Raw genomic sequence first — 15,679 nt, 5'->3', positions numbered from 1 at the left:
CTCCAGTACTTAGTAATCTTATTTTTCACTATTTAGAAGTCAAAATTCTTCTATCAAGAAATTATTATACCGTAACACATTACCTTGCAAGAAACGGAAACTGAGCCATATTGATATCAAGTCCATGCACCATATTATTTAACATTACAAAGCTGTTGTACCAGCCATCTTGAGTACGTTTTATGCAATTTCCCATGCTCAGTTAGACAAATCACAGATTGATTCCCAATTTATGGTTTAGAAATAAAATTTAATTTACAAAAGGAAACTAACAAATGGCTCCAAATACTATGGGAATTAACATTTGAGGTCATCAGTCCTGAAACTAACATTCAGAATGATCTGATGCAGCCTGATAAATTTTTCAAAAAAGTGAAAGGAATGTCAATACAACGAAAAAGACCCTTGTACTTGGCAGGAGTCATGGTAGAGGCATTTCACAATTATTACAAGAACCCCCAGGTAAAAACTATCAAGTTACTGGCTTAATCAAGCCAAATGCTGCTGGACTCAGTTATGTTAAAATGATATATGCTCCTTAGGGAAGGATCTTGATAAACAAGACCATATAATAATAATAATAATAATAATAATAGGTGGTGCTGGGAATAGTTCAGGTCCCAACCACAAATAAAGAGTTGAAAGAGATATATCTAACATTGCTTGGAGAAAAACACACACCAATGTGAAGATAGTTTGACTCTTCCATTGTTTTGATAGGCCAGATATGAAACATTCCATGAACTGTGTCAATGAGGAGCTCAGTGGAACTTTGTGGAAAACAGACCAGTCACACACTGAAATGAAACACGTAATACCGATAAGCCAGCATCATAACACTTACAATGGCTTGCATTTAAATAGAGCAGGGAAAAAGTTTACAGATATTATCACCAATAGTATTACAGACAAGGAAGACAGCATCCACCCAAATCAGATACTTTCTAACATTCACTGTGGATATTTTCTAGGATAAAAGAAAAGGAAAGACACAATGTAAAAGTGGTTCTAGATGATAATAATCTTGCAGATACCAAAGGTAGCAGCAAGGACTCTGATAATCATTATTGCTTAAAAATATTCCATTAGACCTCCCCCATGAACCATGGACCTTGCTGTTGGTGGGGAGCCTTGTGTGCCTCAGCGATTCCAATAGCCATACCGTAAGTACAATTGTTGGGAGAAACAAAACTGGTGTTCTACAGATTGGAGCATGGAATGTCAGATCCCTTAATCGGATAGGCAGGTTAGAAAATTTAAAAAGGTAAATGGATAGGTTAAAGTTAGATGTAGTGGGAATCAGTGAAGTTCGGTGGCAGGAGGGACAAGCTTCTGGTCATGTGAATACAGGGTTATAAATACAAAATCAAATAGGGGTTATGCAGGAGTAGGTTTAAAAATGAATAAAAAAATAGGAGCATGGGTAAGCTACTACGAACACAGTGGAATTATTGTAGTCAAGATAGTAATACAAGTTTATATACAAAATAGCTCTGCAGATGACAAAGATTGAAGAAATATATGACGAGATAAATGAAATTATTCAGATAGTGAATGCAGATGAAAATTTAATAGTGATGGGGGATTGGAATTCAACAATAGGAAAAGGAAGAGAAGGAAAAGTAGTAGGTGAAAATGGAATGGGGGTAAGGAATGAAAAAGGAAGCTACCTGGTAGAATTTTGCATCGAGCATGCCTTAATCATAGCTAACACTTGGTTTAAAAATCATGGAGGAAGGTTGTATACATGGAAGAGGCCTGGAGACCATGCAAGGTTTCAGATAGGTTCTATAATGGTAAGACAGAGGTTTAGGAACAAGGTTTTAAATTGTAAGACATTTCCAGGGGCAGATTTGGACTATGACCACAATCTATTGGTTACGAACTGTAGATTAAAACTGAAGAAACTACAAAAAGGTGGGAATTAAAGGAGATGGGGCCTGGATAAATTGGAAGTACCACCAGAGGTTGTAGAGAGTTTCGAAAAGAGCATTAGGGAACGTTTGACAAGAATGGGAAAAAGAAATACAGTAGAAGAAGAATGGGAAGCTTTGAAAGATGAAACACTGAAGGCAGCAGAAGATCACGTAGGTAAAAAGACGAGGGCTAGTAGAAATCCTTGGGTAATGGAAGAGGTATTGAATTTAATTGATGATAGGAGAAAATATAAAAATGCAGCAAATGAAGCAGGCAAAAAGAAGTACGAACGTCTCAAAAATGAGATCGACAGGAAGTGCAAAATGGCTAGGCAGGGATGGCTAGAGGGCAAATGTAAGGATGTAGAGGCAAATATTACTACTGCCTACAGGAAAATTAAAGAGACCTTTGGAGAAAAGAGAACTGCCTGTATGAAAATCAAGAGCTCAGATGGAAAACCATTGCTAAGCAAAGAAGGGAAAGCAGAAAGGTGGAGAGTGTATATAGAGTGTGTATACAAGGGCGATGTACTTGAGGGCAATATTACAGAAATGGAAGAGGACGTAGATGAAGATGAAATGGGAGATATGATACTGCGTGAAGAATGTGGCAGAGCACTGAAAAACCTGTCGAAACAAGATCCAGGGAGTAGACAACATCCCATTAGAAATACTGATAGCCTTGTAAGAGTCAAACCTGATAAAACTCTACCATCTGGTGAGCAACATGTATGAGACGGGTGAAATAGCCTCAGACTTCAAGAAGAATATAATAATTTCAATCCTAAAGAAAGCAGATGTTTACAGGTGTGAAAATTACAGAAATATCAGTTTAATAAGTCACAGCTGCAAAATACTAACACGATTTCTTTACAGATGAATGGAAAAACTGGTAGAAGCTGACCTTGGGGAAGATCAGTTTGGATTCTATAGAAATGTTGGAACATGTGAGGCAATACTAAACCTACTTACCTTAGAAGATAGATTATGGAAAGGAAAACCTATGTTTATAGTATTTGGAGCCTTAGAGAAAGCTTTTGACATTGTTGATGGGAATACTCTTTTTCAAATTCTGAAGGTGGCAGGGTAAAATACAAGGAGCGGAAGGCTATTTACGATTTGTACAGAAACCAGATGGCAGTTATATGAGTCGAGGGGCTTGAAAGGGAAGCAGTGGTTGGGAAGGGAGTGAAACAGAGTTGTAACCTATCCCTAATGTTATACAATATGTATATTGAGCAAGGAATAAAGGAAACAAAAGAAAAATTTGGAGTAGGGATTAAAATCCATGGAGAAGGCATAAAAACTTTGAGGTTTGCTGATGACTTTGTAATTCTATTAGAGACAGCGATGGACGTGGAAGAACAGTTGAACGGAATGGGCAGTGTCTTTAATGGAGGATGTAAGATGAAAATCAACAAAATCAAAATGAAGACAATGGAATGTAGTCGCATTACATCAGGTGATCCTGAGGGAATTAGATCAGGAAATGAGGCATTTAAAGTAGTAGATGAGTTTTGCTATTTGGGGAGCAAAATAACCAATGATGATCAAAGTAGAGAGGATATAAAATGTGAGTTTTGCTATTTGGGGAGCAAAATAACTGATGATGGTCAAAGTAGAGAGGATATAAAATGTGAGTTTTGCTATTTGGGGACCAAAATAACTGATGATGGTCAAAGTAGAGAGGATATAAAATGTACGCTAGCAATGGCAAGGAAAACATTTCTGAAGAAGAGAAATTTGTTAACATCGAGTATAGATTTGAGTGTCAGAAAGTATTTGTATGGAGTGTAACCATGTGTGGAAGTGGAACCTGGTGATAAATAGTTTAGACAAGAAGAGAGCAGCAGCTTTTGAAATGTGGCTGAAGATTAGATGGGTAGACCACATAACTAATGAGGAGGTACTGAACATAATTGGGGAGAAGAGGAGTTTGTGGCACAACTTGACTAGAAGAAGGATGTAGGTTGCAGTTGTTACTTGGAGATGAAGAAGCTTGCACAGGATAGAGTAGTATGGAGAGCTCCATCAAACCAGTCTCTGGACTGAAGACCACAACAACGTTCCATAGGGTATAAGAAATATGCTAAACAAAAAGGAAGAGCTGCTGCTTTCAATTCAAGATACAACAAGTTTAGATGAAACAAAGTTGACGTACTGTGCTTATCAGATCATCGCCTAAAAGCTGTGAAATTGAGCAAATACACTTAGAAGATTACAAAATTCCATCTAAGTAGTGTAGGATGTGTGGAAATTTTTATTTACAACACTTTTAGGTCTCAGGTTGTAGATGTAAGTCAGTATTGCATTGAACAAGATTTTGAATCCTGTGCAGTCGAACTAGAATTAGAAAAGCAGTCCATCATTGTTATAACTATCTACAGAGCACCAGTAGATAATATCGCTTTGTTGCTCAGTCAGAAACTATCTTTATAGAACTTTACAAGAGCAACAGTAAAAATATTCCATGTAGTTATTTTAACATTGACTTTCTCTTAACAAATAGTAACCAGAGTCAAATACAAGCATTGATGTCTTGCTTAAACTTACACCCAAAGATCTCATTCCCAACAAGGGTATATGACTGCAGCAAGAATATGATTGACATTGCTTTCCTGGACTCCACACAGTATTGAGATGTAAAAATACAGGCTGTAGTAAATAGCCTATTTGATTATGATGGTCAAATGGCAATCCTTAAACACAGCAACAGAAAACAGTTAATATACAAATCCAAATTGGGTATGTCAGAATAATAAATGATGACTCCACCAATATGTTTAGAAATAGTCTACAACAGCAACTATGGGAAGAAGTATACCATGAAGAGAATAGGGACGAGAAATTTAACTCATTTTATAACTTTTCCCCCAACACTTTGAGGCCAGCTTCCCCTGAAGACAAATAAAAACTAAATCAAATGTAAGTAGGTGAAAGAATTGATAACATCTGGGATTAGAATATCATGTGCCAGAAAAAGGAACTTTACCAAGGACAGAGGAATAGAACACAGAAAGCAGTGAAAATATATTAAAGAGATATTGCAAAATATTGAACTGTGTCGTCAGGAAGCGCAAGAAAACATGCATTATGCACAGCAAACTAACAGGTCAAATAACAAAACAAAAAGCAATCACAAAATTGGAAACAAAGAGGGATAAAATATCAGAAGAAGGGACACATGACAACAGTCTGAAACGGGCAGCCTCAGAATTCCTGTTTGACCTACATATAATTTTCCACACAGATTGTGTGCAATTCTATAAATTACACTCTGATTCTCAATCATTGTATGACTATAATCATCACTGAATGCTATTTCTTTAATTATTTTCAATTCATTTTCAAAATCTGGTTGATGAAGAGATGCCACCAACTTTTTAGACCTCGCCACTGACACCAGTAACCAACAACATTTATTGGATATGTACAGGAAAGTAACCTCAACAGACACAGTAATACCAGACAGTTCCCAGCATCCAATAACACACAAACATGCAGCATTCCACTCCATGAATGCCATGCCTGCTATCTCTAGTCCAAACCAAAGCAGATTTTGAAAATGAGTTGAAAATAATTAAAGGAGTAGCACACAGTAATAGTTATGGTCCTACACTGACTGACAATATACTCAGCAAAAGGAAAGGACACAAGGATAACAGCTCTCCTGTATCCACCTTAGACAGCACAAAACCATACTGATAGCAAATGGGCCCCGATGCTATACGTGGGTAGAACTTCACAGGTCTTGCCCACAGGTCTTGCCAGGTATCTAAAGTTCAGGAAATGTACTCCAGCATTTTACACTAGGCATACTGTTTCCCACCTTCTGTTCAATAGTAAATCTCAAATTCCTCCTTTAGAACAGAGTGGGACTTACAGATTCCCACAATCTGTGTGGAAAATTATTTGTAGATTAATCAGGTAGGGCTATAACCACTAGACTGACTGGGCATGAAAGTAGTTGGAGACTGAGAAAGAAAGATACCACCTTTGCTGAACATGCTCTGAATGAATGTCATTCATATGATGTGAAATTTGATGTCCTCCATAAATAAACTAAATGGAGAAAACTAACAGTACTTGAAATTCTGGCCATTAATAAACACTGATTACAGAATCCTGACCTGGTCCTTAATAACTAAACACAGTTCCATTACTCAACCTTATTAAAGTAGCAGCCAGTTACTATCCCACTCAACATTAGCTAATAAGCATGTTATAAATGCTCCACACCCATATTCCATAGAAGTCTTTCTTCCCCTCCCTTTTTTTGGCTGGTTCATCACATTCACAAATTTGTCCATATTACATAGTAGCCTGTTCCATTACTCATTTGTAGAACATTTCTTTTTTATACACTGACATAGTTTTAATGTATAAATAACTGTAATGTAATATAAAAACAAAGATCAGGTGACTTACCGAACAAAAGCGCTGGCAGGTCGAAAGACACACAAACAAACACAAACATACACACAAAATTCAAGCTTTCGCAACAAACTGTTGCCTCATCAGGAAAGAGGGAAGGAGAGGGGAAGACGAAAGGAAGTGGGTTTTAAGGGAGAGGGTAAGGAGTCATTCCAATCCCGGGAGCGGAAAGACTTACCTTAGGGGGAAAAAAGGACAGGTATACACTCGTACACACGCACATATCCATCCACACATACAGACACAAGCAGACATATTTAAAGACAAAGAGTTTTTCCCCCTAAGGTAAGTCTTTCCGCTCCCGGGATTGGAATGAATCCTTACCCTCTCCCTTAAAACCCACTTCCTTTCGTCTTCCCCTCTCCTTCCCTCTTTCCTGATGAGGCAACAGTTTGTTGCGAAAGCTTGAATTTTGTGTGTATGTTTGTGTTTGTTTGTGTGTCTTTCGACCTGCCTGCCCAAACTCTTTGTCTTTAAATATGTCTGCTTGTGTCTGTATGTGTGGATGGATATGTGCGTGTGTACGAGTGTATACCTGTCCTTTTTTCCCCCTAAGGTAAGTCTTTCCGCTCCCGGGATTGGAATGACTCCTTACCCTCTCCCTTAAAACCCACTTCCTTTCGTCTTCCCCTCTCCTTCCCTCTTTCCTGATGAGGCAACAGTTTGTTGCGAAAGCTTGAATTTTGTGTGTATGTTTGTGTTTGTTTGTGTGTCTTTCGACCTGCCAGCGCTTTTGTTCGGTAAGTCACCTCATCTTTGTTTTTATATATAATTTTTCCCACGTGGAATGTTTCCTTCCATTATATTAACTGTAATGTAAGATTTATTTGTTTATCGATATAGTCATAAAAGTCACATATCTTTGTACAGCATTCCTTTGTACAGCTATGCATTATTGCTGAAATTTTGCAGACTATTTGTTCAATATTAAGTTACCTGACAGTGGCCTAAAAAGCAGAAAGCCAGTTCATAATGTACTAATATATATCACTGTGGAACATTAATATGGCATATTCAAGTTATTAATAATTTAATACAGTTTCAGACACCAAATAACAAGCTTCAAGCCTTTGAAATTGATATCCATGGACAGAAAATAAATGAAACTTCACATATAAGATTTCTAGGAACAGAAATGGATAACAAATTAATATGGACTGAACATATTACCTGCTCAAGAAACTAAGCTCAGCATTTGTTGCACTAATAGCTATTTTGCCCTGTGTTTACAGGGAAACAATAATTTTCTCACATTTTGTATATTTGCACTCTCTGATCTAATATGGTATAATATTCTGGGGGAATTCTGCAAAAGCAGAAAAAGTTTTCAAAATACAAAGATGAGCTGTGAGGCTGATAGACGGCATTTCAAATCAGGCACCCTGTAGACACCTATTCAAGAGAGTTGGGATACTGACACTCACAAGTCAGTGTATCTACTCACTGATGGCATTTGTAAACAAGAACAAAGATCTTTTCCGAACTAACTGTGATATTCACAATTGTAACAAAAAGGAGTACTCCAGTCTCAAATAATAATTTACAATGAGTTCCCACAGAACATAAAAAGGTTTCTCATATCTTTTCTCTGGGACAGTCCTCATGTATTCAAGAGAAACCTGGAACAGTTCCTCATAAACAACACTGTATACAATTTAAAATAATTTTTAGGCTTCAAGAATTATATATGATGGACTATATGTAATTAATAATATTGTTTATCTTGCATTTATATTTTTTTGCAGTACTGTTTATTTTTCTTCTATTTTTGACCATATAATGTTGTATTCATTGACTTTTCCTACATTACAATACAATCTAATTTTGCAGGACCAGATAGAAATCAATCAATCAATCAATATAACTCCTTCCCATGGTGTATGTGATGTTTGCAGTAATAGGATGGCTGTCATTCAAACTTAGACTTAAAATACAAATAATTCCTAAATCTTGGGTGGGGTTGCTCAGATAGTGGACCCTGTTACAGGGGGGCAAATGCTGTAGAAAAATACATCTCAATTATCATTGCCATCATCTCTGTTTTCCCTTTATCCAGCATCAGGCCAATTTGGGACATTTATGGTACTTCTCCAGTCACTCCTTTCTTTCCATGATTTTTATTCTATGTTTGTTTTGTTCCATTGCACACTTCTTTTTCATATGTTTGTGTTGACTGAGTTGATTCATCATGCTCTAGATTCCCATCTTACCCTCAAACTTCATATTTCTCAATTTTTTCATTTATAATGTCCAGCTATTCTTGTACATCCTTAGTGTTAGTTCCACACAATATAATAATGCCAGCTAATAGCAACAACTTAATTTCCCTTCTTCTATAAGCTTATTTTATCTCTTCCTCAGTTTCAGCCTCGATTTCTCTGCCATCTAACATTCATAACCAATCAGTTCTTCCATCTTGGGGATGAACACAATTGATGCTTTGTTGTACATTGCTTGAAGAATTTCAGTTGTTTGTTTTCCACCTCCCTTTCTCTCCAAGGTTTCTCATATCTTTTCTCTGGGACACTATCATATGCCTTTACTAACTCAAGAGGTGTCATCATCAGATATTTCCCATGATATAAATGCCTTTTCATCAACAGTTTCATACTACATATAGGTTCTACTATTCTACACCACTTTCATTTTAGCTTCATTTATTGTTAGCATATTCTGTGCTTCATGAACAGGTCATAATATTCAATTTTCAGTAAGAAAGTCTGTATCATCCAAAGTGGTCTGATCCCTTCTCCAGAAATTTTATTTTACTCCCTACACTGTTTTTCAACATACTAGACGAACATCGATGGTCAAAAGTTGCAACTTAACCCATAATTGTTGTCTTTACATTGATACTGTAGGCAGTGAGGAAGGATATTAACAAGTGAATGTTGTTCAGTGTTTTCTGACTTACATATATTTTCTACATTACTGGCAGCATCAGCATGAAGAATCTATTTGTCCTGTACAAACTGTACACAGAGCAAATATTTTATCTACACCTGCTGTCTTTCTGCCTTGCCTTTGCACAGAACAGAGTTCTGAAAACTCATACATTTATTTTTTACTTCTGGTAACTTGTATATAGCTTTCCTGATATCATCAATTTTTACAAAGACCATTTGTTTGTCTACTACCTAAAATATGTCTGTCAATCACTCTGATTTCAATAATTAACATTTCCAAGAGCCTGACAATAAAAAGAGTAACATCCAGAGTACATGGCCAGATGTCAGTGTAACTTGGCATACATACACACCACTGGCGTGAATGGATATAATTAGAACTGCAATTCTCTGTGGCTAGTAGAATGGTCACCAGAGTACATTAGTATTGTTCATGTTTAATATTGTGGTTGGATATATAAGGGGAGTGAACAGTATCAGATGTTGAGTGGTCACTGTGGAGATTATGGAGATGCTGCATACTTCTTGAAATAGTATTATCAGCACCTGGAAGAGTTTGAAAGGATTCTCATTGTAAATCTACAATTGGCTGGCTGGTCAAGTCTCACAGTATCCAGATTTGTGCATCATTGGGATGTGACAGTGGATCAGTATAGAACTGCATGGGAATCTGAGGACAGGTGTACTCATCATCTAGGTTCCGATTGATCACCTTTGAGTACCATAAAGTAGGTCTGCCATCTGAGACCAAGTAATGGACTCCCTGCAACATTCTGCATCATCTCGCACCATTGATAAGACACTAGTACCAACAGGACTAGGCAATTGCCATCTGATTCATAGGCTGCAGTTGGTAATACAGCACAAATGGTCACATTTGTAGAGGTGCTGGCACTGTGAAGCATGGACTACTGATAGATGGTGACATACTGTGTTCACGAGAGACTCATAGTTCTGCACTGCTGTGGATGACCATCATTGGCAATTGAGGTGGTAAGCTGGGGAGATGTCCCATTCTTCCAGAGTTTTGGAGTGGTACACCAGGATTAACACCTGGTTTTTGCTGGTACTGACTGAGGGAACTCTGATGGCACAATGTTAAGTCACAGGTATCTTGCATCCTCATGTGTTACCTGTCATGTGACATTATCATGGTCATTCACATGAGTGCTAAAAGGAATTAATTACACTTCGGTAACATGATAAATCAGTCTAATCTAAAGGCCATAAATTCAACTAAATATATAGGAATTACAATCACGAACAACTTAAATTGGAAGGAACGCACAGAAAGTGTTGCGGGGAAAGTTAACCAGACTGCATTTTATTGGCAGGACACTTAGAAAATGTGACAGATCTACTAAGGAAACTGCCTACACTACACTTGTCCATTCTCTTTTAGAATTCTGCTGCATGGTATGGGATCCTTACCAGATACAATTAACTGAGTACATCAAAAAAGTTCAAAGAAGAGCCAGATGTTTTGTATTATCACAAAATAGGGCAGAGAGTTCAAATAGTTTAAATGGCTCTAAGCACTATGGGACTGAGGTCATCAGTCCCCTAGACTTAGAACTACTGAAACCCAACTAACCTAAGGACATCACACACATCCATGCCTGAGGCAGGATTCAAACCCGCGACCATAGCAGCAGCACAGTTCCAGACTGAAGCACCTAGAACCACTCGGCCACAGTGGTCAGCAAGGCAGAGAGTGTCATTGAAATGATACAGGATTTGGGGTGGATATCATTAAAACAAAGGCGTTTTTGTTCAGACAGAATCTTCTCACGAAATTCCAATCACCAACTTTCTCCTCCGAATGCAAAAGTATTTTGTTGACACTGACCTACAATGGGAGAAATGATCAACATGATAAAATTAAGGGGAATCAGAGCTCGTATGGAAAGATATAGGTGTTCATTCTTTCTGTGTGGTATATGAGATTGGAATAACAGAGAATTTTGAAGGTGGTTCAATGAACCCTCTGCCAGGCACTTAAATGTGGCTTGCAGAGTATCCATGTATATGTTTTTTCAACTGGGCACTGGGCAATGCCCGTCCACACATGGCACATACCTCTATGAACTGCCTGCATGATGCTGATGTATGCCCATGACCATTAAAATAACTCACATCAGTCGCTGATAGAACTTGTTTGGGATCAATTTTGACGTCACATCTGTCCCAGTGCCAGTATCCAAGATAACAAGGTATGTAAGTTGGTGGCCAGCTTCTCTCAGGACAGGATGTAATGCTTTGTTACATTGTTTCCAAACAAATTATTGAATGCATCCAGGACAGATGGGATGCAACATCATACGGACAAGTCCAGTCCAAGAAAGTGAGTAGATGCATTAGTTTTGACACTGAGCTCTTAATGGGGAGAAAGAGTTGCATATTACCACCTAGATACCACAATTCAGATTTTCACTGATCTCCATAACTCACTGGAGATAAATGCCACGGCTATTCCATCAACTACATCTCAGTAGACTTTCCCTTGATCTTTGTCCATGTCTTGTAGCGTTCCGTGTCTGACTATCTCTGTATTCACAGGAAGGTGAACTGTAAATTTCCTTTCTTTTAAATTTCAGACTGTTGTTCATTGCTACTATGACGTTATTATGTGTTAATAATCCTTATCTGCCCCTAGAAATATCTCGGGAGCCCAATGTTTGATTTCTTAGTATCAAAATTGTACTGAGCAATGAAGCATGTAAATTGTGGGGCCAAATAGGGAGGAGAGGTGAGGCAGAAGAACTGTTGCTTTCAGGCTCTTACCTAAAATGTCCTGCTGGGGAAACCATTTTCCTACAAGCACATTATCCGGTTTCCAGGGAAGGCTTCCATTCTCCCATTTCCAAACAATGCGCTGTGGCAGCTCACGGAAGGCCTCCAGGAAGGCCTGCACTGTGTGCGGAGGCAATGTGCTGCTCCTGACATTGGTACCCAGGCTGAAGTAGATAGCACCATGCTTTGCACCATCCAGAAACTCTTGCAGCTCCTGTAAACATACGAAATAAAAGTACGATATTAAATGATTCTGTCTTTGGACCGCAGACTGTACTGTTAATGTCAGAACTATTTATAACTAAATGTCTTGCAGGAACCGGGTGATCTGGTGCTCAACACATTGACTGTCATGTGGCCGCCCCCACCAGTAGGAGAACTGCATTCCTGATGGCAGGTGCCTGGCCTGGCCTCGTTGTGCAGTATTCATCTCTAAGTATCCGGCAGTCAACATGTTAAGCAAGTGCCCCATTACTACTGCCTATAGGAACCACACATCAGATTTCAAGGGTTGGATCATGGAGAGAGAGTATTTCTGCACTTTCTGGTTATCAGTCACCCTCTGCTGAGGGGCTATCATTTTGTAACATGCAGCTATGAGGTTTTTAAGTTATAGCTTGCTCAATAAGGCAGCTCAGAAACTAAAATTAATTCGTAGTACTATAGGTACATATAATTTGTACATGTTAGGTTCAAACGTAAACAAGCACCTGCTCAGCACATTCAGGGACTTGTCATCAGGTGCAGTGCACCTACACCAGATATTCTGACTGCTGTATCTTGCTATTAGTGCATGTGAGTGTGACAGTGCTGAGTGTAGTGTCGCCATGCCCAATCATGTAGTAACCAAGTAGTATACAAAACTGATCCAAATGACACAAATATGGCTTTATTCATAAATCTCTGAACAATGATGGAAATAAGACCTATGTGATTCCACACAAAACAAGACAAAAGAATTGTACAGAAGGGGCAACATAAGTGATATGCAGAACTACTGATATGAGCAACACAAATTAAAGAATGTAGTTAGAGTGAGTCAGCACTGCTTCCTGCAGTCGCTAGTAGACGATGTGGTGAAGACCGTGCTGTGTGCACACTTCCTACAGGTGGCCTCTAGGGGCTGGCCCGTGCTGATACAGTTGGTGGTCGATTTAAGTACACACGCATGGTGACACTACAGTCAGTGCTCTCACACTCACACGCACTAGTAGTGGGATGCAGCAGTGATGGCACTGAAGTAAGCCTCACCTATGTAGCAGTTATTTTGTCATTATTCTAGCATGAGTGATACAATGAGATGCACTAAAGCACTGAAAGCATTCACTGTTTTTTGCCAATCATTGTGTTAAATGTTTTTGTTTCAAAATTCATAGGAGAGTCACTATCTCTGTACCAACAGTTATGTTCATGTGGACTTCTAGTCCACATGTGCCATGTGAATGTGTGAAGCTGTTTTGTTTTGTGTAGTGAAACACAGATATTAAAAACTGTTAAAAGTGAGAAACAGGTTGTACTTAAGGTCTATGAGATGTTCTTGAAAAAAAAAATCTGTCACTACCAATACAGTTTTGTGCTAAATGGCAACTAAAGCTATACTGCTTGCTAGATGTTAATGGTTATTGTCCAGCTGACACGGTAAATTATGCAGCAGCTGTATGCTATACTGTGGATCACTTGTGTTCCAGTGGTGAAGGTGGCAGCATAGATGCATTTCAAATACTCCACAGCTGATGTGCCAGCTGTGATACAACAGCGCAAACATACAGTAATAATTATATGTGAATGTAGTCAACGTGGCATGATTTAGATTCCATGGGAAGGAGACTCCAATGAGATAATGACAAACAAGGAGGAACACATAGCATAATGTTTACTTCTGTATTAAACTTACAATGAGCAGAATATAGTAATACCAACAACTCCCTGTGCAAATTATGATATCCACATTTTTTCACACTTCTCATGTACTGTACAGTTGACAGTTACCCATACCACTAGTTCTGGAAAATCCTTTTCCTTCTAGTGTACATTCTCTCACAAAGGTGGTGTCTTGATTGCATCTACAACACTACTTCCTTTCACTAAAAACAGTTACAGACTACAGCAGATTATAAGTCCTAGTTTTTAAGGCCTGTATATTGTAATCATCATACTATCTTTCAGTAACATACAGTTCATTTTAACTTTGGATCTGCTACGTTTCTGTTTGTCTCCTGTAGTTATTGTATCTCACAGTTGCTGTGTTTATACAAGTCAGGCATTATATTTTCCTTGGTAAATGTTACACACTCATTATTAAGAGCTGCTACTACAAAAACTGAGTTAAAAGAACTAAAAATTGCATGCTTCCACGAAAAATAAACAAAATATGGGGTTTGATGATTTGTGGCTTCATGAGCTGCAGCCAAAAAGTGGATCCTGAAACAAATTAACATGTGGGGGCCCAACCACTGAAGATATCAAACATACAACACAACCATTTATCTGCCAAATCAAAATAGCTCCAAACACTTAAACTTTTATGGCATGTTTCCAGTCTTAACCATGTCTCTGAACATATTAATTGTAGTCTTATCAAGAAGCAGTGCTCTCATAAAAGTTAAGTTGTGCCTTGAATAACATCATCTGGAAGCTTACTAGCAGCACCTGGCATAAGTGCCCTGGTGTCATCAGTACACCTGTTCTTTCTCTTCACAGCAATGTATCCAGCATCCATATGGAGAAATTATGCCACACAGTGTAGCACTAATCTGAATGAAGTGTAGCCCATTTTATCAGGATACCTGTGGCCAACTGTAGTCAGCAAAACATACCCCATGATGGACAGAGTACATCAATACATGATGAAAGATAGTATAGAGATTGAAAAGAGGGACTAAAATGGCACAAGACAGGGAGTGCATGGTTATGAAGCCTCACTATGTAAGCCCAAATCAGAACAGCTTTCCTGTTGATATTAGAGCTTTGGCAAAATACGGCAATGAATCTGCATACAGCAAGTGAGAAACTTTCTGCAATGCCCAACATGTTCTGTATGACATGAAACATGCAGAATTGTCTAAGGGTGGAAGTGATGTGATGCAAGGAGAACCTGCAGCAGTGTGAAACAGCACTAGATAGGTCTTTATGACTGCATTAACTAAGGAGAAACAACATCCTCTTGTTTGTATGAACCTTATTATTATGAATGATTTGTTTAAATGCAGTGAAAAGTGGCTGACACAAATTCTGCAACGTTTACCTGCTCAACGTTCAAATTCTGCAAATTGTGCTCAGGACTAGGGTACAAACTACACAACTAGTAGCTGACCTGTGCTCCTCTGTTGAACACACTGCCAACTCATCAGCAAGCCATACTGTAGAAGTGTAACAGTGCTACAGTACTATTACATTTTTATCACGTAATTTTTTAAAAAAAGGTAAATCATTATCTTAAGTATCCTAATTGACAGAAGTATGATGAAAAAGTGTTTAAAGGAAAGGAAGTATATAATAATGAGCATCAAATGGAAATACTTTAATTCAGAAGATATTTTTAATTTAAGGATAACTTTATGCTTCGTGGGAAACACACTTAACATAGTCTAACACATCCATTTCACAATTTTGACATTGTGCAGTTTTGTT

At 38.1% G+C, this 15,679-nt stretch overlaps 1 protein-coding gene across 3 annotated transcripts in view; it reads right to left on the bottom strand.

Annotated features, from left to right (window-relative positions):
• The window catches only part of LOC126412535 (UDP-glucosyltransferase 2-like), a 134,578-nt gene that overhangs the window by 37,402 nt on the left and 81,497 nt on the right, over window positions 1-15,679 (bottom strand). For all 3 annotated transcript variants that reach the window (XM_050082178.1, XM_050082179.1, XM_050082180.1), the window contains exon 5: window positions 12,041-12,263. In XM_050082178.1, the coding sequence (XP_049938135.1) occupies window positions 12,041-12,263 (223 nt within the window). The remainder of the gene's footprint in view (window positions 1-12,040; window positions 12,264-15,679) is intronic.

The sequence above is a fragment of the Schistocerca serialis genome, chromosome 7 (genome assembly GCF_023864345.2).
Source record: "Schistocerca serialis cubense isolate TAMUIC-IGC-003099 chromosome 7, iqSchSeri2.2, whole genome shotgun sequence".
Taxonomy (NCBI): Eukaryota; Metazoa; Arthropoda; class Insecta; order Orthoptera; family Acrididae; genus Schistocerca; species Schistocerca serialis.
This window is presented reverse-complemented; position numbering and strand designations above follow the sequence as displayed.